This window comes from Bufo gargarizans, chromosome 4 (genome assembly GCF_014858855.1).
Source record: "Bufo gargarizans isolate SCDJY-AF-19 chromosome 4, ASM1485885v1, whole genome shotgun sequence".
NCBI classification, from domain to species: Eukaryota; Metazoa; Chordata; class Amphibia; order Anura; family Bufonidae; genus Bufo; species Bufo gargarizans.
Window position 1 is genome coordinate 389361578 of NC_058083.1, and position 21909 is coordinate 389383486.

The 21909-nt window shown below is 46.4% G+C and overlaps 1 protein-coding gene across 3 annotated transcripts in view; it reads left to right on the forward strand.

Annotated features, from left to right (window-relative positions):
* Positions 1-21909, forward strand: part of DHX57 (DExH-box helicase 57) — an 86847-nt gene that overhangs the window by 21752 nt on the left and 43186 nt on the right. For all 3 annotated transcript variants that reach the window (XM_044289084.1, XM_044289085.1, XM_044289083.1), the window contains exons 6-12: positions 3085-3293; positions 5096-5217; positions 6927-7122; positions 10960-11084; positions 11221-11354; positions 13253-13307; positions 19239-19456. In XM_044289084.1, the coding sequence (XP_044145019.1) occupies positions 3085-3293; positions 5096-5217; positions 6927-7122; positions 10960-11084; positions 11221-11354; positions 13253-13307; positions 19239-19456 (1059 nt within the window). The remainder of the gene's footprint in view (positions 1-3084; positions 3294-5095; positions 5218-6926; positions 7123-10959; positions 11085-11220; positions 11355-13252; positions 13308-19238; positions 19457-21909) is intronic.

Here is a 21909-nt window from a genome sequence, read left to right on the forward strand (position 1 = left end):
GCTTCAGGGGCTGTTCCTTCACTGCCCTCCCCCCCTGGGGAGACCAAGGTTGTTCATATGGATGGTCCCGGTGTTCCTTATGACCTCGTACTGTCTCCATTGTTCACACTGGCTGTACTAGCTGTGTACCTATTACTGGGTTTGCCGCATTCTGTCCTCCGGCTGGGTGCAGATTGCTTTTACCATTCTGGGCGCTGGTCCTGCTTGGACTTTACCTTCTCGGTAACCTGGCGTGCCTACTTTCTTCTGTCAGGATTACCCTTCAAGCCCCCTCTTCGGGTCGGTAGAACACCTTCCTGTGGTGGCTACAACGACAAGGACTTTAGCCTGACTTGTCCTGGAGTCTGTTGGGAACTGGCCGGGTCCCTTTCGGTTCCTTCCGTTTGTCCATCTGCTCCCCCACTCCGCGTGGATTCGGGACGGCGTTGCTCGGGCCGACGGGACCAGTTTTCCCAACCTTTTTGCCGTGTCACTGATTTGCGCTTACTCGCATTGGATTTCCTCCCGTCTGCCCAGACGAGTCCAGCGAGCACACTAGTGTTCGCTCCCGGCCGTGCTTCGTCCAGGTTCTGTTGTCTGACTTAGGGTCTTCCCTGGGGTTCTTTAGGAAGCTGGGCATTCACCCAATTCTGCCTTTCTCTTCCCGTGATTCGGTCTTCTCCAGTCTGACCTGGACCTGCGACTGGGACTCTGTTACTTGAAGTGTCTGCAGTTTTTTGCTTGGACATCTCCGACTCTTGTCGACGCTCTGTCTCTTGTTTCCAGGAGGTCCGCGCCAAGGTTCACGGCTCCTGGGTGCTTTCCTCCGCTTAACCACGTGGCTATTGCTGTGGTTACTGCTCAAGGGCAGGGCTCTGTTTTTATGGTGTCACCGTTCATTTCACCAGAGCGGTTGGTGCCTCCGGGGCGGGAGGCATGGGCTTCAGCCATGTCATTGTGCAGGGTGGCCACGGTCTTCCTTGCACTCTTTACCAGGTTTACCTGGGTGCGTACTCTGGCTTCGGCGGCGGTTGCTGCCTTGGGCCGCCTGGTTTTTGCAGGTGGCATTTCCTTGCTGCCTTCGGGTGCTTCGCCTTGGTGCTGTGGTCCCTCCCCTCTTGGACTGCTTTTGAACGTCCCAAGGTCTTCTGTGTCCCCCAAGGAAATTGGGCGAGAAAACGAGATTTTTGTATAACTTACCAGTAAAATCTCTTTCTCGCTCTTTCCTTGGGGGACACAGCACCCACCCATTCATTGGTTTTTTTCTGCACGGTTTCCGAGTTTTGTTTACCCGTTGGGTAGTTGGCTTGTTGTTTCCACTGGTTGGACTTTGCCTTTTCTTACTACTTGGACACGCAACTGGCAGTCTCTCTCTCCAGGCTGAGGGTATAGCTGTGGAGGAGGGGCTTAACAGTTTTCACTTAGTGTCACGCCTCCTAGGGAGATGAGCTATACCCAAGGTCTTCTGTGTCCCCCAAGGAAAGAGCGAGAAAGAGATTTTACTGGTAAGTTATACAAAAATCTCGTTTTTTTGTCGCAAGTTAGAATAATATGAGACTTTGTAAGAAAAAATAAAATAAAAAAAAATCATCATCATTTTCCGCTAACTTGTGACAAAAAATAAAAAGTTATATGAACTCACTATGCCCATCAGCGAATACCTTAGGGTGTCTACTTTCCGAAATGGGGTCATTTGTGGGGTTTTTCTACTGTTTGGGCATTGTAGAAGGTGCTCAGAAAGTCAGAGCTGTTTCAAAAAGCGGAAATTCACATTTTTGTACCATAGTTTGTAAATGCTATAACTTTTACCCAAACCATTTTTTTTTTTTTTTGCCCAAGCATTTTTTTTTATCAAAGACATGTAGAACAATAAATTTGGCGAAAAATTTATATATGGATGTCGTTTTTTTTGCAAAATTTTACAGCTGAAAGTGAAAAATGTCATTTTTTTGCAAAAAAATCGTTACATTTTGATTAATAACAAAAAAAGTAAAAATGCCAGCAGCAATGAAATACCACCAAATGAAAGCTCTATTAGTGAGAAGAAAAGGAGGTAAAATTCATTTGGGTGGTAAGTTGCATGGCCGAGCGATAAACGGTGAAAGTAGTGTAGTGCCGAAGTGTAAAAAGTGCTCTGGTCATGAAGGGGGTTTCACCTAGCGGGGCTGAAGTGGTTAATAAAGTTTATTTCGAAAAATAAACATTTTTGGTAGTTACATAGTAAATTTTTCCTACAAAAAAAACAACTTGCACACATATATGATATTGCTGAGTTTGTCACGGCCCCGTTTACACGTCCACGCCTGTGTTGCGGACCGCAAAACAGCGGGTCCTCGAAACGCGGCACTGGCTGTGTGAACTCCGCACTGCAGTGTGGATCCATTGACTTGAATGGGTCTGCGATCCACAGCATACGGCATAAGATTGGACTTGTCCTATCTTTTGCGGTGCGGCGGCATGGATCGGAAGCCAACAAACACGTAGCAGCCCTACCATGGGCTTCAGAGTCTGTGCCTTCACACCACAAAAGATAGGACATACCCTACCTTTTTCCTGTATGTTGTGGATTGCGGACCCATGTACCCCAAAATGGTAACAATGAAAACTACATCTTATCCTGCAAAAACAAGTCACATGTGCAACAACATAGTTTTTTTTTTTTTTTTTTGCATGAGATATGCTACTATTATGCAAAAGTAGTAAAAAAACAAATAAAACTATCCATATTTGTTATCGCTGTAATTGTTCTGAGCCATAGACTAAAAGAGCATGCTAAATATGCTGCACAGTGAACATAGTAAATTTAAAGGGGTTGTCCAGAATTTGAAAAAACATGTCCGCTTTCAAATATAAGTGACACCACCTAAATCCATGAGTTGTGTGTGGTATTGCAGGTCGTGTTCAGTGTAGTCAATGGAACAGAGCTGCAATACCACACACAACCTGTGGGCAGGGGTGGTGCTGTCTTCCAATGATGACTTCATGTTTCTCTAATCCTGGGCAACCTCTTTAAAGTACAAAGAACAATGGTGAAATTGCGTATTTTCCATTACTACTCCAGAAAAGGTTAATATATCATTATGTCTTCCATGTTTTCATTTGTAGGTAAAAAGGAGTTAAATATTATGGCAGAAGAGTCTACTAAATTTACTCAGACTGTACAGGATGAGCTGGATGACTTGGAATTGAAGGCTGTGGTGGTAGAGAATGAAAGTTATGCCAATCTTAAGAAAAAACTGGTCAAAAAATACTGGAATCCTAAAGTTGTTCTTGCAGAAAATGCTAAGATCTGTAAACACTTCAAGACAAAACGGGTAAGTTGCCCATATTCCACCCAGCAATCAAGGTGAGACCGGCGAAGGACTGTACATTTTCCCTGCAGTGAAGATGTGTAGCTAAATGAATGGCCATCTGGGTAGTATGTAGACTGTCCAGAAGTTTGTTGATCGCGCTGCCTTCTGAGTGTAAAAGTTCCAATCCCAGACCCTCTTTTTCTCCAATGCTCAGGTTGTTTCACTTTATAGCCACACAATCGGTTACCAGAGGCTATGTGCACTCACGTACACCTGCACCCTAGAGGGAAGTATTGGTACAAATAGTGAAGTTCCACCAGGTATTTTTCGCAATCAGCAGGTTTTATTCTACTTACAAAAAGGTCTAAAATCTCAGTCATAAAAACAAGTCTTTTTCATCACAAATCCACCTGACCCGGGTTTCGCCAGTCCAGCTTCGTCAGGGGCGAGGATATCCTGCCTCACAGGTGCAGTATTTGAGCCACAACCCCTTTCAAGGTCTGCCTACTAGTATACATATTCCTATATTGTTTTCTCCTTTTGGATGTTCACATAATGCAATAACTAACAAAAGGTCTCAAAGCCTTCTCCGGCTTGAGATATGCTGATGTAAAATAACATAAATGAACAGAGCATATAATACAACTCCCTCCCTCCATTCTCAGTCATAAACAGGGGGTTGTCAACACCCGAATCACATGATTCCCTTTGAGCCAATAACAGCCCACAACAATAGCTTCATTCATAGTCGAGCATCCAAGGACAGCGGCAACACACCACCTGATGACGTAACACTACAAGGAAGGAATTCCACTATCCTGCATGGATCCACCACGGTAGCGACACTCCCCCCTGGCTCTCTCTTCACTCTACTAGACACGGTTTTAAATCGAACTCTACATTGAGCCCTGCTGGTTTTAAGGTCCCTAATCTATATATCCAGCTGACCTCCTTCCGATTTTATACTGGCGACAGGATCCCCTCCCCTCCAGTTCCCCTCAACCTTTTCCAGACCACTAAACCTCAAGCCCGCCGGATTCTTACCACGCGCCAGCTTGAAGTGCAGTGGAACACTGTGGTCCTCTTTGCCTTTCCTAATGTTTCCTATGTGCTCTTGCAGTCGGGTCTTCAATTTACGATATCCTTGGATGCCCGATCTTCAAAAAGCCCAGTTCTTTTTTTATCAATAATGCCTCCCGCAAAGGCCCTATCTAACAGTGTATCCACCTCTTTCTTGTAATCAGGAAGGGGATCCTTTTTTTAAAACCTGGTAGGTTTCCCTATCAGAAAGGAGTTGATGCATCTCCTCATCATATTTGGACCTATCAAATACCACAACCCCCCCCCCCAATCAGCCGGTTTGATGACAATCTGGCTGTTAGTTTCCAAGCTCCTCAATGCATTCTTCTCTTCTCTAGTGAGGTTGTGGCCCCTCATTCGATCGTCCATATTCTCCACACTTTTTAATAAGCCCCAGCATGTAGACTGGTCGCGGTTTTCCAATAACTCCTGTCAGATTGATCAGCTGATTGCCAAAAGTTTGGCTCCTGGCACCCCAGCAAATTGCTGAAGGCTTACAGAAGTACAGCATGGGCCTATAATAGGGTATATGCGCCATATTACAAAGCAGATTTAATGTCTGCCATTCAGGAGTCTGGGGAAAAATGGGCAACAACCTCTATGTGAGCTGTAAGTAAGAGAGATGACTTTACAACCTTCCAGAAAAATCAGAAGATAAATCTTTAGACTTGTTTTTCATTTGGCTGTTGGGATGAGGGGTGTTTCTAATTTAAAAATGGCTCTAATTAGATTTATGTTCCTAGGCTTCCAAAAGTTACCAGTCTATGCTTCAAGAGAGGATAAAGCTGCCAGCATGGGAGCAACAAGATGCAATACTGAAAATCCTGGCAAAGCACCAAGTACTGGTTGTTTGTGGAATGACCGGGTAAGCAGACATTTTGTTCAGCTCTTAAAGGTATATTGTTTTCCCACCACACATCAGTGACTACAGAAGAGAGGGCATCATTAGCTAAATGGGTTATCTCACAACAACACGAGGAGAACATAGGGGGACATTTATGAAGACCGGCGATTTAGACCTCCTCCTAAGCTGGCGGTTCATCCGCCTAAGTTATGTAGAGGTGCCGGCCTCTACATAACAGGCGGACTTTACAGGCAATCCCTTTAGGACAGGAACCTACCATACCGGCCTCTCTTAAATTTAGTGAATGCAGGTTCCACATGCATGCTGAGCCCACACTATTATACCTTTTTTGGTGCCACAATGGCCTCCATTAAATTTGTGGAACCTGCATACCCTGAATTTAATGGAGGCCGGTATGGCACCAGCGGATGTAGCATTTAGTGTAGTTTAGTGATTCCTGTCCTAAAGAGATAACCTTGACGCTGGCGGACAGGCACAAATAATTTTGTACAAAATGTATTTGCCAAGAATCTCACATTTGTAACATAGCATAGCATAGCATTAGCACTAGTACATTTTCTATAGTGAGTATGGCACAATTGTATTTATTTGATTATTTGTGTTTGCAGAGTGCTGTTGTATTCTGTTTGCAGTTGGAATAACTCCCTGGATCAGCGACCCCTCTCTAGTAGCTATATCCTGTAATATTATTACACTCCAGAAATACATCCAGGCCTCTCTTGAATTCCTTTATTGTACTCACCATCACCACCTCATCAGGCAGAGAGTTCCATAGTCTCACTGCTCTTACCGTAAAGAATCCTCTTCTATGTTTGTGTACAAACCTTCTTTCCTCCAGACGCAGAGGATGTCCCCTCGTCACAGTTCTGGGGATAAATAGATGATCGAAGTGATCTCTGTACTGACCCCTGTTATACTTATTCATGGTTATTAAAACTCTCCTCAGTTGTCTCCTTTCTAAACCACTGTAAATAACCCTAATTTAAAACTCCATGCAGAATTGAGCCCAGGATCCCAGTGCTGCAAGGCAACAGTGTACAAAGAGGATAGATTTTGTCTCTATTCTTGGAACAAAATACAGTAATATTAAGCATATACTTTGCTCTTGGAGATTAGATCATATCCTTGCACTAGTAACGTCAGCCTGATAGCGTGTGTTGACTAAAGCTACATTCACATCTGCGTTTTTGCTGGATCCGGCAGCGTTCAGCAAAAATGCTTCCGTCATAATACAACCGGTTGCATCTGTTATGAACGGATCCGGTTGTATTATGTCTAAAATAACGATGACGGATCCGTCACTAAAATCATTGTAAGTCAGTGGGTGCCGGATCCGTTTTCTTAAGTGTCCAAGAAAATGAATCCAGCTCCATTGACTTGCATTGTTTGTCATGCCGGTTCCATCTTGCTCAGTATCCCAGGACGAACAGCTGGTGCATTCTGTCCAATTTATTTCAGGTTTGTCCCCTTTGACAATGAATGGGGACAAAACTGAAGCGTTTTCCTCCAGTTTTGAGATCCTATGACTGATCTCAATACCGGAAAGGAGAAACGCAGATGTGAAAGTTGCCTAACAATTACCCTCAGCAGAAGACTCATTATCAAGTCACTATACTGAGTACTTAAGAAACAGCCATGATTTTATCAGCTGAACAGTTCATTTCTACATGGTAATCCATCAATTATTCTTCTCACTTTTTACTCTCCAGATGTGGCAAGACCACACAGATTCCACAATTTATACTGGATGCTTCTTTGGAAGGCCCTGCCAACCATGTTTCCAATATTATATGTACCCAGCCGCGGAGGATATCTGCTATTTCTGTGGCTGAACGTGTGGCTCAGGAGAGAGCTGAGAGAGTCGGTGTCTCTGTTGGTTATCAGATTAGACTGGAGAGTGTTAAGGTCAGTGGAGTTTATATTTCTTAAGTTATGCTCCTGTGGTATGGAAACATGAAGTTAGGTGACCGTACACCTGTCTGTCCTGTGTTACTGTAGAAAGTCTTGGCACAGGACAAATTCTGGATGCCATGGTACATTCATGGCATAGAGTTGCTCATGACAGAGAAGGTAAATGACTTTGATCGCTGCCTCCATGTATACATATGTTACATATTGATTATCCACTGTGTTTAACCACATCTGAATTTATGTTAATGGCTAGTAGCCCCTAAAGAAGTTGCCAGAGTTTTTTTTTTTTTTTTACCAAACTAATGGGGGGAGCTGATAAAAATAATAATAAAATATATATATCCCTTCCTGTGCCCGCACCAATACAGCGTTGCTGCTGCTCTGTCATCTTCCTGGTATGCAGTCAGTGACGTATTGTTTGGCTGCAGCGTTGACATTCCATATACTGCTGCAGCCAGATGATGGCCTCAGTGTGCTCGTGCTGTAAATGAATTCGGTGAAATAAAATAAAATCATAACTCCTATAACCCACTTTAACAACCGCTGTATAGTATTTTAGCAGTGGCCGTTCAAGGGATTTCTTCTGATGCTCCAGCTTTTTACTCAACTATGCACACTACAGACCCAGTGCCCAAATTGTTGCTAATAGCCTTAGGCATCGGGCTAATAAAGTTAACCTCTTGGGGTACTTTCACACTAGCGTTTGTCTTTTCCGGCACGGAGTTCCGTCCTAGGGGCTCGATACCGGAAAAGAACTGATCAGTTTTATCCCCATGCATTCTGAATGGAGATAAATCCGTTCAGGATGTCTTCCGTTCAGTCACTAAACGGTGTTTTGGACGGAGGAAATAACGCAGCATGCTGCGGTATTATCTCCGTTCACAATTCCGGATCAGTTGCCGGAATGCCAGATCCGGCATCAATTTACATTGAAATGTACATAAAATACCGCAATGCCAGATCCAACGCAGACCGGTAAAAATGTGAAGAAAATATATAATGCTGTCCGTTTGCATGCAGATTGCCGGATCCGGCAGGCAGTTCCGGCGACGGAACTGCTTGCCGGATCACTCTGCTGCAAGTGTGAAAGTAGCCTTAGATGCTTCTATCAGTAGTTATGACATCACCTGCCCAACAAAGGCCACTGGTTTGCAATACATTACAGAAGCAATCAAATGACCATCTCCTAGGGCTACAAAAAAGTTCACTTAAGGCCTCATGCACGTTGTGCGGCCGGTCCGTACATTGGGGACTGAAATTGCGGTCCCCAATGCACGGGCAACATCCGTGCAGCGGACCAGACCCATTCAACTTGAATGGGTCGGTGGTATGTCCGAACCACAAAAAAATGACATGTCTTTTTGTTTGCGGTGCGGAACCACGGAAAGAAACACCATGGAAGCACTCAGTAGTGAGGCTGTGGATTGCCGACAATACGGCCACGGCCGCCCAACGACTGTGTGCATGAGGCCTGAGTTAAATGGTTTTATAACCCAGCCCCTCCCCCCCCAAAAAAAAAATTGTCATTATTAATTTTCCTACCCTGTGAAAAATAAAATCTGAAATAGCAGAGATTTAAATGTATAAATTATACGTTTTACTGAATCTTTTCCTGCTAAATAATATACAGTGTATTAGAGTTGTTGCGATACCAAATTTTTGATTCAGTTTTGATGCCATGAAAAAGTATTGTGATACTCGATACCTTTTGGTACCACGCGAAAAAAATAAACCAAAAAAGCCACGTGCATTCCGCATTTTAAAAAATGGCGAATCGCGCAGTTTTTATTTTATTTTTTTGGTTCCGGCGTTCACCACATAGATTTTTTTTTTTAAATATTAAAAAGCGATAAGAATAATTGATGGATTACCATGTAGAAATGAACTGTTCAGATGATAAAATCATGGCTGTTTCTTAAAGGGGTTGTCCGGGTTCAGAGCTGAACCCGGACATACCCTTATTTTCACCCCGGCAGCCCTCCTGAGCCTGGCATCGGAGCATCTCATGCTCCGATGCGCTCCTGTGCCCTGCGCTAGATCGCGCAGGGCACAGGCTCTTGTGTTTACAATAACACACTGCCGGGCGGTAACTTCCGCCCAGCAGTGTGTTCGGTGACGTCACCGGCTCTGAGGGGCGGGCTTTAGCTCTGCCCTAGCCGTTTTACTGGCTAGGGCAGAGCCAAATCCCGCCCATCAGTGCCGGTGACGTCACCGGGGTTCCTGTCAGCCCCATAGAGAGCCCCGGTACGTCACCGGAACTCAGAAAAATGCCTTTGCCCTGCGCGATTTAGCGCAGGGCAAAGGAGAGCATCGGAGCATGAACTGCTCCGATGCTCATGTCAGGGGGGCTGCCGGGGGGGAAATGGAGGGCTGTCCAGGTTCAGCTCTGAACCTGGACAACCCCTTTAAGTACTCAGTATAGTGACTTGATAATGAGTCTTCTGCTGAGGGTAATTGTTAGGCTACGTGGCGATATGTAATATGTTTATTATTTATACAATTTATATGTGAAATTGGGAAAGAGGGTGATTCATACTTAATTATTTATTATTATTATTTTTTTATTTTTTTCACTATTTATTTAATATCTATTTCCTCCTTAGGGGCTAGAACCTGGGAGCTCTATTGGGGTGAATAGGACTTCACACTGTCCCTGCTGCTCTGTGCACACAGCATCAGAGATGTTACCAGAGCTTCAGTAGCGTCCTGGCTGCCATAGGTAACCGATCAGAGCCCCAGGATTACACAGATGGGGCTTCTATCAGAAGCTGCCACTGCACCACCAATAAGGGGGAGGGGAGAGGACCCTGTGGCCACTGCCACCAATGATTTTAATACTGGGGGGGGGGTTGAGAGGGGCCGGCGCACTGTGCCACCAATGATTTTAATGGGGTGGGGAGTTGAGGGGGGGCGCTGCCGGCACCCACCTCCTGTATTATGTGTTAAAGACTACTTTTCCTGGGTCCAGACTTTCACTATTAGGCTACACAGAGCGTCGCCCAGAGATGTCCCAGCACTTACTATTAGTCCTGGGCGCCGCTCCGTTCGCCCGCAGTGCCCCCATTAATGTCTCCTCTCCTGCTCCATATGCTAATTATTATCGGAGCAATGGGGAGGAGACATCAGCTTCTCTAGTGGGCGTTCCTTCTCCCTGGCTGTAGCGCTGTCCAATCGCAGCGCAGGGAGAAGGAACGCCCACTAGAGAAACTGATGTCTCCTCCCCATTGCTCCGATAGTAATTAGCATGTGGAGCAGGAGAGGTGACCGTAATGGGGCACAGCAGGTGAACGGAGTGGCGCCCAGGAATAATGGTAAGTGCTGGGACATCGCTGGCCGCCGCTCTGTGTAGGAAAAGTCGTATCATTGGTGGCACAGTGCATCCGCCCCTCTCTCCGTTCATTAGTGGCAGCAGCAGCACAGGGGGAGGGAGACACGGCTTCCTTCTCCCCTGTGCTGCTGAAGGATCATGAGCGCGCTGACAGCAGTGCGCTCATGTTCAGAGATACTAGACTGCGCAGCCCAATATCGAAAAAATTGATAAGATACCGGGACAAAGTATTGATTGGGTATCGAAATTTCGATACCCGCAACAACCCTACAGTGTATATCAATCTGCTCCGCTACTCCTGCTCTATAACATGCTGCCTGCAGATTGCAATGCATTTCGTGGTGACAGGTCCTCTTTAACATCCAACATATGCGTGGTATTAAGGGGTTAAAAATCCAAATCTGCTACAGGTGCATTGAACAAAGGTTACAGGGTTTTAGGTACTTTGTCAAAGTAGACAAAATGACTGTAATTGCTCACAACCCTTCTGTTTCCTTTTGCAGTCTTCAGCCACCAGGCTTCTGTATTGCACAGCGGGAGTCCTGTTGAGACAGCTTGAAGGTGACAGCACTTTGCATGGTGTCACTCATGTGATTGTGGATGAAGTCCATGAGAGGACAGAGGAAAGGTAACCCTAGAGGCTGGTCCCCAGCACCAATAATAACAAACACATTTCCATTTGTTTGTGCCATTAGCAGAATGCTCTTTACAAAGCAGTGACTTCAGATTTTCTTCTTCTTTTTTTTTTTTTTTTTTTCATCCAGTGACTTTCTGCTTTTGGTGTTGAAAGATGTCCTGATTCAGAGACCAGACCTAAAAGTCTTGCTCATGAGTGCCACAGTGAATGCCGAGCTCTTTTCACAGTACTTTTCTAGGTGTCCAGTTATTCACATACCTGGTAAGAGATGGAGCCGTTCTAATACTGTTCTAATCATAATAACCTATCAGCAAAACTAATCAGAAAACAAAATGATCATGTACGTAAGATATTACATTTTTATTGATTATAATACCAGTGGCGTGAAATGTTAGTTGCTGTTGCTGAATAACAATTGAAGTTACTGATGTAGATTGGCCCCACTTGCCAGTATTATAAACTGTCCTCCTACCCCCCCATTCCCTTAGACAACCTTGCAAGACTATGTCATGGAGTCACTGGAACACCTGCCATCCTATATTGCTCATTCACCAGATGGTAGGCACTCCGCTTCCAAGGGCAAGTGCTGCAAAAGACCCAGGGTCTCTCCTCAGTTTCCTCTGGTCCTTAGGGCCATTGCAAGCAGTATTTCTCCTCCCCAAGATCAATCCACCTCCTCAGGGTCCAAGCATTGTGCCAGATTGGCCTCCACTAGGCAGAACCTAATATTGGCAGTCTGAGATACCCTTGTTAAGACTCTATTTCTTCCCCGAAAGGAACATAACAGGCCCCACCCCTACGATTCCCCTACCATGGTGATTTTTGACATGCTCCTTTTTAAAGAATATATGCACCCTGAGAGGTTTTTATCCATGTCCAAACTAGTGGATGTCATGTTGCTCTTCGGCCCGAAGTGTCTTCTCTCCTCTATCTGATGCCCTTAGTGACTCCTTGGTTAAGAAGCTAGATTTGCCTGGCGTTCACCTTCTCCTGGGTCAGAAAAGCCTATATGATGTGGCCCAAACAACTTCAACAGGGGGCTTTTCTCCAGGTCTCCTCAGGAAGACCTTTTCAAATTACCTTCTGAGGCTTCTTTGGAGTCTGCCCATTTTGTGGCCAAGGGAGCTGCCATTTAGCTTAGATCTTGGGCACTTGGTGCCGCTTCATTAAAATTCCTTATTGCTCACCCCCTCTCAGGAGTTTTTAGTAAACCTACATGGACTGACACTACTCCAACTTATAATTTTACTGTCATCTTCCTAAAATATGCATGGCTAAAACACATCAAAAACAGTTGCCAAACAAAACACCACAGCACAGGGAGGAATGGTAGGTAATACTAGTAAATATTAACAATAGTCAGTGTATACATAGTTGTTGATGGTCCCCTATAGATGGTCTCACATTTATGCGGTGGACTACATGAGCCAGGAAAAACTGGCTTCCAGAGGTCTTCAGGGGGCTTTCTCTAGGTGGAGCCTCCAGATGTCGTCTTGTTCCAATCACAAGCTTCCCTTTCACATAGCCAGACCTTGGAATGTAAAGGGCCTTCTTCACAGACGCTCTGGTAGTGCCTTCGGATGAGTTTCATTGCCTGTATCACTTCCCTCCTCTTTCCCTGCTGCCCCACATATTTAAGCATATCAAGGCGGAGGACATTTCTGTGGTCCTAGTGACGCCAGACTGACCATGCAGGGCTCATCAACCTGCTTGCATATGTTCTGTGGCCTCTTCCCACTTCAGCCAGACTTCCTTTTTCAGGGTCCGCTGTTCCACCCCACTTTACTTACCTCAGCTGCATTTAGTGGTGCTGCAGTTTTCTGTCATGTTCTTTCTCATCCCAGGGAGAGTTTTCTTCACAGACTCAATTAGTCAAGGCAGTCCAGATATATCTTGCCTTCACAGAGCCACAGGGACAGGACTTATCTCAGGTTAATTTGCATATGTATAAAATAAAAAAAAATGTACACAATAAAAGCATGCAGAGCTATGGGGACTGGATATTGCAGATGTGCTAGCAGCCATCTAGCAACCCATGTCCTCAGCTCTATACCCAAAATCCCAGTGACAGGTTCCCTTTAAAACCGGCCTCTAAATCGCCAGTCTTAAATGACCCCATGTGGGTTTTATGTAATGTGACTGTTAGTTTTATCTTTCAGGTCGAACTTTCCCAGTGGACCAGTTTTTCCTGGAAGATGCCATTGCCAAAACCAGGTAAAATATAAAATCTAATAAGTACCTTTGTTAATAAACATTAGTTCTGTGATGTCCGTGGTGAAAGTCCTTTCAGGTTGGTTTCTCAAATTTGGATATTTTTTAGTATCTTCTATAAGAATGTAAGCCACGTACCTTGCATGGTGTTAAAAACTCTAAACTTTACATAAGGTCCCTTTACACTAGCCGAACATCGGCCAGATAACCGCTAACAAGCATTTGTACGAACGCTTGTTAAAAATTATCTCCTCATGTCAAGGTGCCGCCGATTACCTGATGAACGAGCAAAACGCTTATTTCTCGCTCGTATCATTGGGGGACACAGAAGACCATGGGTATAGCTGCTGCCACTAAGAGACAACACTAAGCAAAAAAAGTGTTAGCTCCTCCTCTCAGCTATACCCCTTTTGCAGACACTGAGCTAATCAGTTTTAGCTTAGTGTCCGTAGGAGGCAGACCTCCCTGCTTTGTAGGTCTGCAGATCTTTTTTTTTTTTTTTTTTTCTCTCTTTTTTTTCTTTCCTTTAGCTGGGCTGCTGGCAGTCTCCAAGCTGCCTGCATTCCCACCCAAAAGACAGGAGTCCCCAAGCCCGCTGCTCGTTCCCAGTCTCCAGAAGGCAAGGAGGACTAGAGGTTCTCCTAAAGCATCTGTATCTCGCCAGCTTTCGGGTCACCAGGTCCAGCCTTTGCTAAGTCCCCTCTGTTACCTGTGTAGCTACCTTCACCAAGGGGTAACGCACCGAAACTGGTGACCCGGCTGGAGCCAGGGGGCAAAAAACGCCAGACGGGTGAGTATTTCCTCAGTCCCCAAGGCCCCCCTGTGCCTGAGCTTCTCCCTTCTCCTGTGTTCTGTAAGTGAACACAGGAATATATGTTGTTTCTCCTAGACCTTGGCCCCTGTATCTGGTGACTCACTGCCTCAGTCCCACCTCCAGTCTCTGGGCCCCATCCACGCCCTGCGAGCCAGTCCCAGCGGTCGCACGTCTCCTTGGGCGGCTGCCACTTTTCTACTCGGGGCATCGGTACACCCACTCCCGGCCTCCTTGTTTCCCAGTGCACTCCGCTCCCTCCCTAATCGCCGCCCCAACCGGAAGTCCTTCCGATTGGCCCCTCCTGTACTCGAGGCCCTGGCTCTGTTGCCTACTAGGCCGCATCTCCCAGTGTGTTTCGGAGGCGGGATCTGTATTCTAAGAGTGAAAATTTTGCTCCCATGCTTCACCCCAACAGCTGCCAATAAACTCCGCCCATGCCTTCTGCTTAACCCCTTACTTTCCTCAGTACTACTTTGCTGGGTAAAGTGCTCACTGGGCTCCCTGCTGAGGCTTACAGTGCTCCTCATTAGTGCGACGGATGTGGGTTCAGTTTCCTTGGCTCGGTTTTGTTAGAATTGAGCTGTATGTAAAAAATTTACAAATAGATTATATATTTATATATTATTAACCCTTGGAGCTATCTGGTCCTTTTGGACCTAGTTCCCACACCATTCAGTAGGCAGAATTTCTTTACCCTTTCGCTGGATACATACGTCCTATGGCACAAGCGGAATTCTGGCACTACCGCTGGATACCGCACTCCCTGTAGTTTACCCTCCTTCTATGGGTGGAGTAGTTACACTACCACTGAATTCCGCGAGTCCTGTCACATTCCCTTCCCTCCTTTGACGGAATATGTGCGCTCACCAATGGACCCTGTACATTCTGTAGCATACCATCCTTCTATAGGCGGAGTACTTGCTCTACCACTGGCTGCTGTACAGCCTGTAGCGTAGGCGGAGTAATTGCCCTTGCACTGGATAGCGTACAGCCTGTAGCATTACCCTCCTTCCATAGGTGGAGTAATTTCCCTTGCATTGGATACTGTACAGCCTGTAGCATTACCCTCCTTCCATAGGCGGAGTAATTGTCCTTGCACTGGATACTGTACAGCCTGTAGAGCTACCCTCCTTCCTAAGCGGTCTACTTGCTCTACCACGGGATACTGTACAGCCCATTGCATTATCCTTCTTCCATAGGCAGCGTAATAGCACTACCACTGGATACTGTACAGCCCGTGCCATTACCCTCCTTCCATACGAGAAGTAATTGTACTTCCACTGGGTACTGTACGGCCCGTAGCATTATCCTTTCTCCATGGGCAGAGTAATCTTCTATCTGCGGAGTGTTTACATCCCGCTGATTCCTGTATTTTCGGTAGCATTGCCCTTTTCCTATGCTTCCGGTAGCATTATCTTCCTTCCGTAGTGGAAGTATTTGCACTTACTCTGGGTACTGTACATTCTGTAGAATTACCCTCCTTCTATAGAGTAATTGACGGAGTAGTTGCACTACTAGTGGACCCGGTACATCTTTTCGGTTTCCCTCTTTCTGTCAGCTGAGTAATTCCACTACCAGTGGAAACCGTTCCTCCTATTACATTATCCGTCTTTCTTGGGTGGAGTAATTGCTTCAACATTGTCTACCGCGACTACTCTTATTTGTTCCTTGTTGCATGGCATCCCGTTCCATGGGTGGCCTATTAGCTAGACACGGTACCTACAATCATAGGTGGTATTTTGGCACTACTGCTGGATACTGTGACTGCTTCACACTACCCCCTTCCTCAGGTAGTTTGGATTGGTGTCTGGCGCCTACGTGCAGCCTCTGTCTTCCAGGTCGACCTGTAGTTCTAACAGGCTGTTGGCATCCCTCATACCTTTCCTCGCGCCTTGAGTCCCTGTGAGGGGCAATCTTATATGGTTGATTGTCATTGGCACACCCGGCGTCCACACTCCTTCCGTAGGTGGAACGTCTGCTCTGGTTGCCAGTTTTCTTACTTCTCAGGTGGAGCGTTGCGCTAGCACCAATTCTTGGTAGCTATTGCTGTTGTCCTCATTTTCAGGTGGAGTCTCTCCTCTGACCCTAGAGGCCATAGTTGTTGCTATCCCCTCCACCTGTGAGGCAGTCTTTGCACATAAATTTTGTGGCTACTCCGGTTCCATGGCTACTACTGCATGAACCCTTCCCAGGGGGATTTTTTTCGTTCATCCTTTAACTGCGGCTTACATGACGCATGGGCTCGGGACACTACATTTATGGTTTTCTCCACCTCCCCTCCTCCATGTGGAGTATCGGCCCTGGCATTCCGCCGGTATCTACACAGCATTCCTCCTTTTAGGCATGGTGCCCTCTCGCTAGTTGTAGTTGTTATCGGGTCTACAATTCCTTCTTCCAGTGGGGCACTTTGCTTATGTTCTGCCATGACACGCTGTGACTGAGGGGTTTGCTCACTTCTGCTGGGCATTAGTACGTTTTTGTTGTACCTGGTATAACCTACCGATTCCTATGGCGCTGGCTTAGCGCCTTGTTCCCTTTACATGTACCGCATTGCCTCTACAATCTACTATGGTGAAAGCATCAGCATTCACTCCTTGTGGAGTTTGGATATGCACTTATTCAGTTTGCATATATGAGTTGTCTACATGGCTCCCCTCACCGGGTCGAGCGGTTGTTGCCCTTGTTGTCACCCTGAAGTGCTGGTTTTCTACTAAGCCACATCGGCTGCTTCTACTTCTCCCCTTCTGCGGGGCGAGTAGTTGCGCTTCCCCACATACTGTTACTGCCTACTCGGCCAGTGTTTATAACCATTGGGTTCTCGTATGCCCTCTTTCTGCTGTGGGGTGCCTGCGTGGGTGGTGTTGGTTCTGTTACCAGTTTTTTTTTTTTTTTTTTTTTTTTTTTTTTTCTGGGGCTTTGTGGTGTTTGGGGTCCACACTCCCTTCCTGGCGCAGTATTTTTCCTATTTCTGGTTCCTGTCTGCAGCTTCCGATTTAGGTCTGCCAGTTCAGGCAGCCTTCCGTGGAGTATCAGACAGCTTCTCTCCTCTCTTGTTCTGGAATTTAAGGTCCTCCTCTACATGCCTCTGCTTACCACATTGGGGTTTTCCTGGGGGAACATTCTTATGAAGAAACCCCCTTGGCCGTAGGTCTGAAGGGAACTTTTTAGATCCCGGAGGACACTCTTTCCCTGTCAGGTTACTCCCCAATTTTCTTTGTCCGTTTTGGGTCAGTTCCACTGCCTTGTTCCATTTAGGTTTCTTCACTCCCTCAATAATGTTTTCTTGTGGGCCATACCTGACTTCCAGGTTCTCTAACCCTGACTTGTTCGTCATGGTCCCGCTGGAGTGTTCTTCTCTTCTGGCAGTCAGGAATGGTGTGTGGGGCCTTTGGGAATCCCTACTTCTTCCCCCATGGCCCTTGATATCCAGACGCCATTTTCAGTTCGTCTTCTTCCCATCAGTATTCCACTTAGTGTTTTAATCCATGGGCATCACTCCTTAGCAGTCCTCTGCATCCAGGCTACGTATTTCTCTCCTGTATCTTCCGCAATCGCTCCGTTACTTCTGGTGACTGACGTCTTCATTCTTGTCCATCTTGTGGATATTCTGTGTGCTCTCCACTTCTTCTGAAGGCTCCTAAGCCATGACTTATATTCCCTGGGCTGTTCTTTCTTCTGCCTAGCCGGAGCTTCTGTGTAATTAGCCACTCTTTGACTGGCCTTCCGGGGAATGGGTCTTCCTGTCCCTTTTCACGATTCCTGGTGTGTCTTTCCCCCCCCGCGTTTCTGTGCGGGACCTTAGGACCGGGCTTGGATTCGTTCTGTCTTGTTCCCTCCCCATGGTACTGCTCTTCTGTGTCCCCTAATGATAGGATTTTTTTTTTGCTTACCTGTTAAATTCTTTTTCTCACTGAGTTCATTGGGGGACACAGCTCCCACCCTGTATGTACATTGCTGGTTCTCCTAGATGGGTCCTTCTGGTTCTTGATGATGACCCATCTCCGGTTTTCTTCCTTTTCATTGTGTTCTGTTGGCTTCTCCTGGCTGCTCCTACTGCTTTTGTACAAACTGATTAGCTCAGTGTCTGCAGGAGGGGTATAGCTGAAAGGAGAAGCTAACACTTTTTTTTGCTTAGTGTCGCCTCCAAATGGCAGCAGCTATACCCATGGTCTTCTGTGTCCCCCCAATGAACTCGGCGAGAAAAGGATTTTACAGGTAAGCACAAAAAAATCCTATTTTCATCGGGTAATATGATCGTTGTGCAGTCACCAAAATCATCATTTACCGGCAGCAGATTCTGCGGTCTAAACAGCCTCTACTGCCAGCAAACAATGATTAGGGGGACAAGGGATGGCATTAGCGATCGCTCCTCCCCATACTGTGGAGGATATAGCAGTCTCCTTCACTGACAAGCAGGGGCTTGTCGGAAAAAAAAAACACTTCCTTCCTGACAATCGCCTATTAAGTTTTTCAGTGTAAAGGGGCCTATAGAATGATGCATTGTTTGATCTACACATGATAAGATCTCGAGAATGGATGCTGGGTTACAAGATCACACTCTCATTAGGTTACACCTTGTTGTGGTAGAATGGGCATGCATGGGGTTGTGGAGATTTATAAAAAAAACGGGGGGCGGGGGAGACGACTGAGTCGTTGTCTATAGCTACAAAGTTACGTTGCAACTTTCTGTTGCAGATGGCCTCCACGAAGTGAGATCTGTATTCATTTGAATAAGGGTCCATTGAGACATCCGTAGTTCAGGGTCCGCAATTTTTCGGAACGGGTGCGGACCCATTAATTTTAATGGGGCTGCAAAAGATGCAGACAGCACACTGTGTGCTGTCTGCATCCGAAGTTCCGTTCTGCGGCCCCGCAAAAAAAGATAGAGCATGTCCTATTCTTGCCCAAAATCGCGGACAAGAATAGGCATTTCTATCACAGGGCCGGCCATGTGTGGTCCGTAAAACACTTGCGAATGTCTGAATGGACCCTGAATCTTCTTTTTTGAATTTTGATACTCGCAGCAAATATGTGAATTCTCAATGCACGATTATACCCAAAAAGAATAGTAATCCTGTTATTTCAGTATGCAATTCATACCACCTTGTGCCTCCCAACAGATATGTGGTTGAAGATGGAAGCCCATATCATCGCTCTTCTAAGCATTCCTATGCACAGGAGTCTTCTAAAGGAAAGAAAGGGAAGAGCTATGGAGACATTCTTGAAGAATTAGACCAAGATATTCAGTCAAGCCTGAGGTTACAGGACACCAGGATGGTGAAGGACAGCATGTCAGATCAGCAGCTGAGTTTCAAGGAGCTTTCAGTCCGTTACAGCGGTAACACACTTAAGTACAATTCCATCTGTTAAGACAACATAGGGAATCTGCTCAAAATAAGCCCTTGTGTAACATGTTTACTGTAACATTATCTGTGTAGCCACAGATTACCTGGATCACGACACAACATTTTAAGGGCTCTTTCACACTTGCGCTCTTTTGTTCCAGCATAGAGTTCCGTCGTCGGTGCTCTATGCCGGAAGAATCCTGATCAGGATTATCCCCATGCATTCTGAATGGAGAGAAATCCGTTCAGGATGTCTTCAGTTCAGGACCGGAACGTTTTTTGGCCGGAGAAAATACCGCAGCATGCTGCGCTTTTTGGTCCGGCCAAAAATCCTGAACACTTGCCGCAAGGCCGGATCCGGAATTAATGTCCATTGAAAAGCATTAATCCGGATCCAGCCTTAAGCTAAACGTCGTTTCGGCACATTGCCGGATCCGACGTTTAGCTTTTTCTGAATGGTTACCATGGCTGCCAGGACGCTAAAGTCCTGGCAGCCATGGTACAGTGTAGCGGGGGAGCAGTATACTTACCGTCCTTGCGGCTCCCGAGTGACGTCAGGGCGCCCCACGCGCATGGATGACGTGATCGCATGGGGCGCTCTTACGTCATTCTGGAGCGCCCCGGGAGCCGCACGGACGGTAAGTATACTGCTCCCCACTACTACTATGGCAACCAGGACTTTAATAGCGTCCTGGCTGCCATAGTAACACTGAACGCATTTTGAAGACGGATCGTCTTCAAATGCTTTCAGTTCACTTGCATTTTTCCGGATCCGGCGTGTAATTCCGGCAAATGGAGTACACGACGGATCCGGACAACGCAAGTGTGAAAGAGCCCTAAAGTGGATCTATTCTCATACTATGCTACCCTGTCTCTTGAGGGCTACCGCTCCTCATTGAGGAGGTCCAGCCAGTGTATGGATTCTTATTAGGTAAAACGGTCTATCTAGTGCCACCTATGGGTAGCTACCCTATAAGTCAATGTCTGACCCATTAATAAAGAGCCTTGAAACATGACTAGGAGATCTGCCTGTCTGGCTGATATGCCTATTCATATGTCAAGGCTTTTGAAAGGGTTATTCCCATCTCTGTCTTTTATGGCTGAGATGGAAATACCTGGCCAGGGGTAGGCAGAGTTATTGAAATAGCCAAGCCTGCTACTCTCTGGTGTGAATTATTAAGAATGTGATCTTCAGACGGGGCGGAGCCTGACGACGCATGGAGAAGGACGCGTGAGTGAAGAGCTCCTCTCCGACAGTCCCTACAAGCGGCTACTCTAAGCCACCAAAAGCTCGAAAAATGGTAAAATATGGCAAAGACAAGAGAACGGAGGGTGGAGGTTCGCACCAGTCCTCACAGAACTCGTCGGACATTCACAAATTTCTCCAGCACAAAAGTTCTGCTGCGGTGGCCAGTACTCACAAGATGGCGCCGGAAGAACATGAGGCAGAAGATAGCGAAGATACAAGCCAAGCCTCTGGACGGCATGTGAGCAGGGGGGAGCTGGAATTAACAGCAGCCTCCAAAGCCTTCTTTACGTCAACAATTGCCCAGGCCTTACAGCCAGTACTATCGGATCTATCCGAAATAAAATCAGATGTGAAGCAAATAGGCAACCGAGTAGAAGCGCTGGAAAACAACTGCGCTGCCATAATGGCGCACTCCGAAGCACTTGAGAAGCATGCCTCTGACCAGCTTACACATTTAAATAGAGCTCTCACGCTCATCGAAGACCAAGAGAACAGAAACCGCCGACGTAACATACGAATTAAAGGGTTACCTGAATCCTGGTCTTCAGACACTTTGCGGAAAATCGCAGGTGAGATATTTGAAGAGCTGCTAGAAGATGATTCCGGAAAAAATATCATCATTGAAAGGGTCCATAGAGCGCTCCGTCCGGTCCCTCCACCATCGGATCCCCCTCGAGATGTGATATGCGGCCTTTTGTCCTATGTGGACACAGAACGCTTATTAAAAGCCGCCAGAGAAAAAGATCACCTGAAATATGCGGGCGCAGATATTTCCTTTTATCAAGATGTCGCTCCCTCAATTCTCGCCAAGCGAAGGATTCTTCGCCCACTGCTGGAAAAGCTGCGCCAGAGAAGCACACTATACTCATGGCTCTACCCATTCGGCCTGGCAATCCTGTACAAAGGCCGTAGAATCCGCATACATACACCGGAGGATCTGCACAAAGCCTGGCCACTGTTGGATCTCGACCCGATCGAACTCCCATCCTGGATGCCAATATCAGATCCGCAGCAGCTACCAACCTTGCCTCCATCACCATCATGGCAGTTCATCCATAGAGGGAAACGCCCGCGTCCCAGCAGAGAACGCAAGGAAGATATACAGGACCCGGCTTGAAGCTTTTGAAGAGAGCTCCAGGTATCTCAACCTGTAAGGGAATGATCAGTGAGTCAACCCGCCAGTTTTGGTCTCATGTT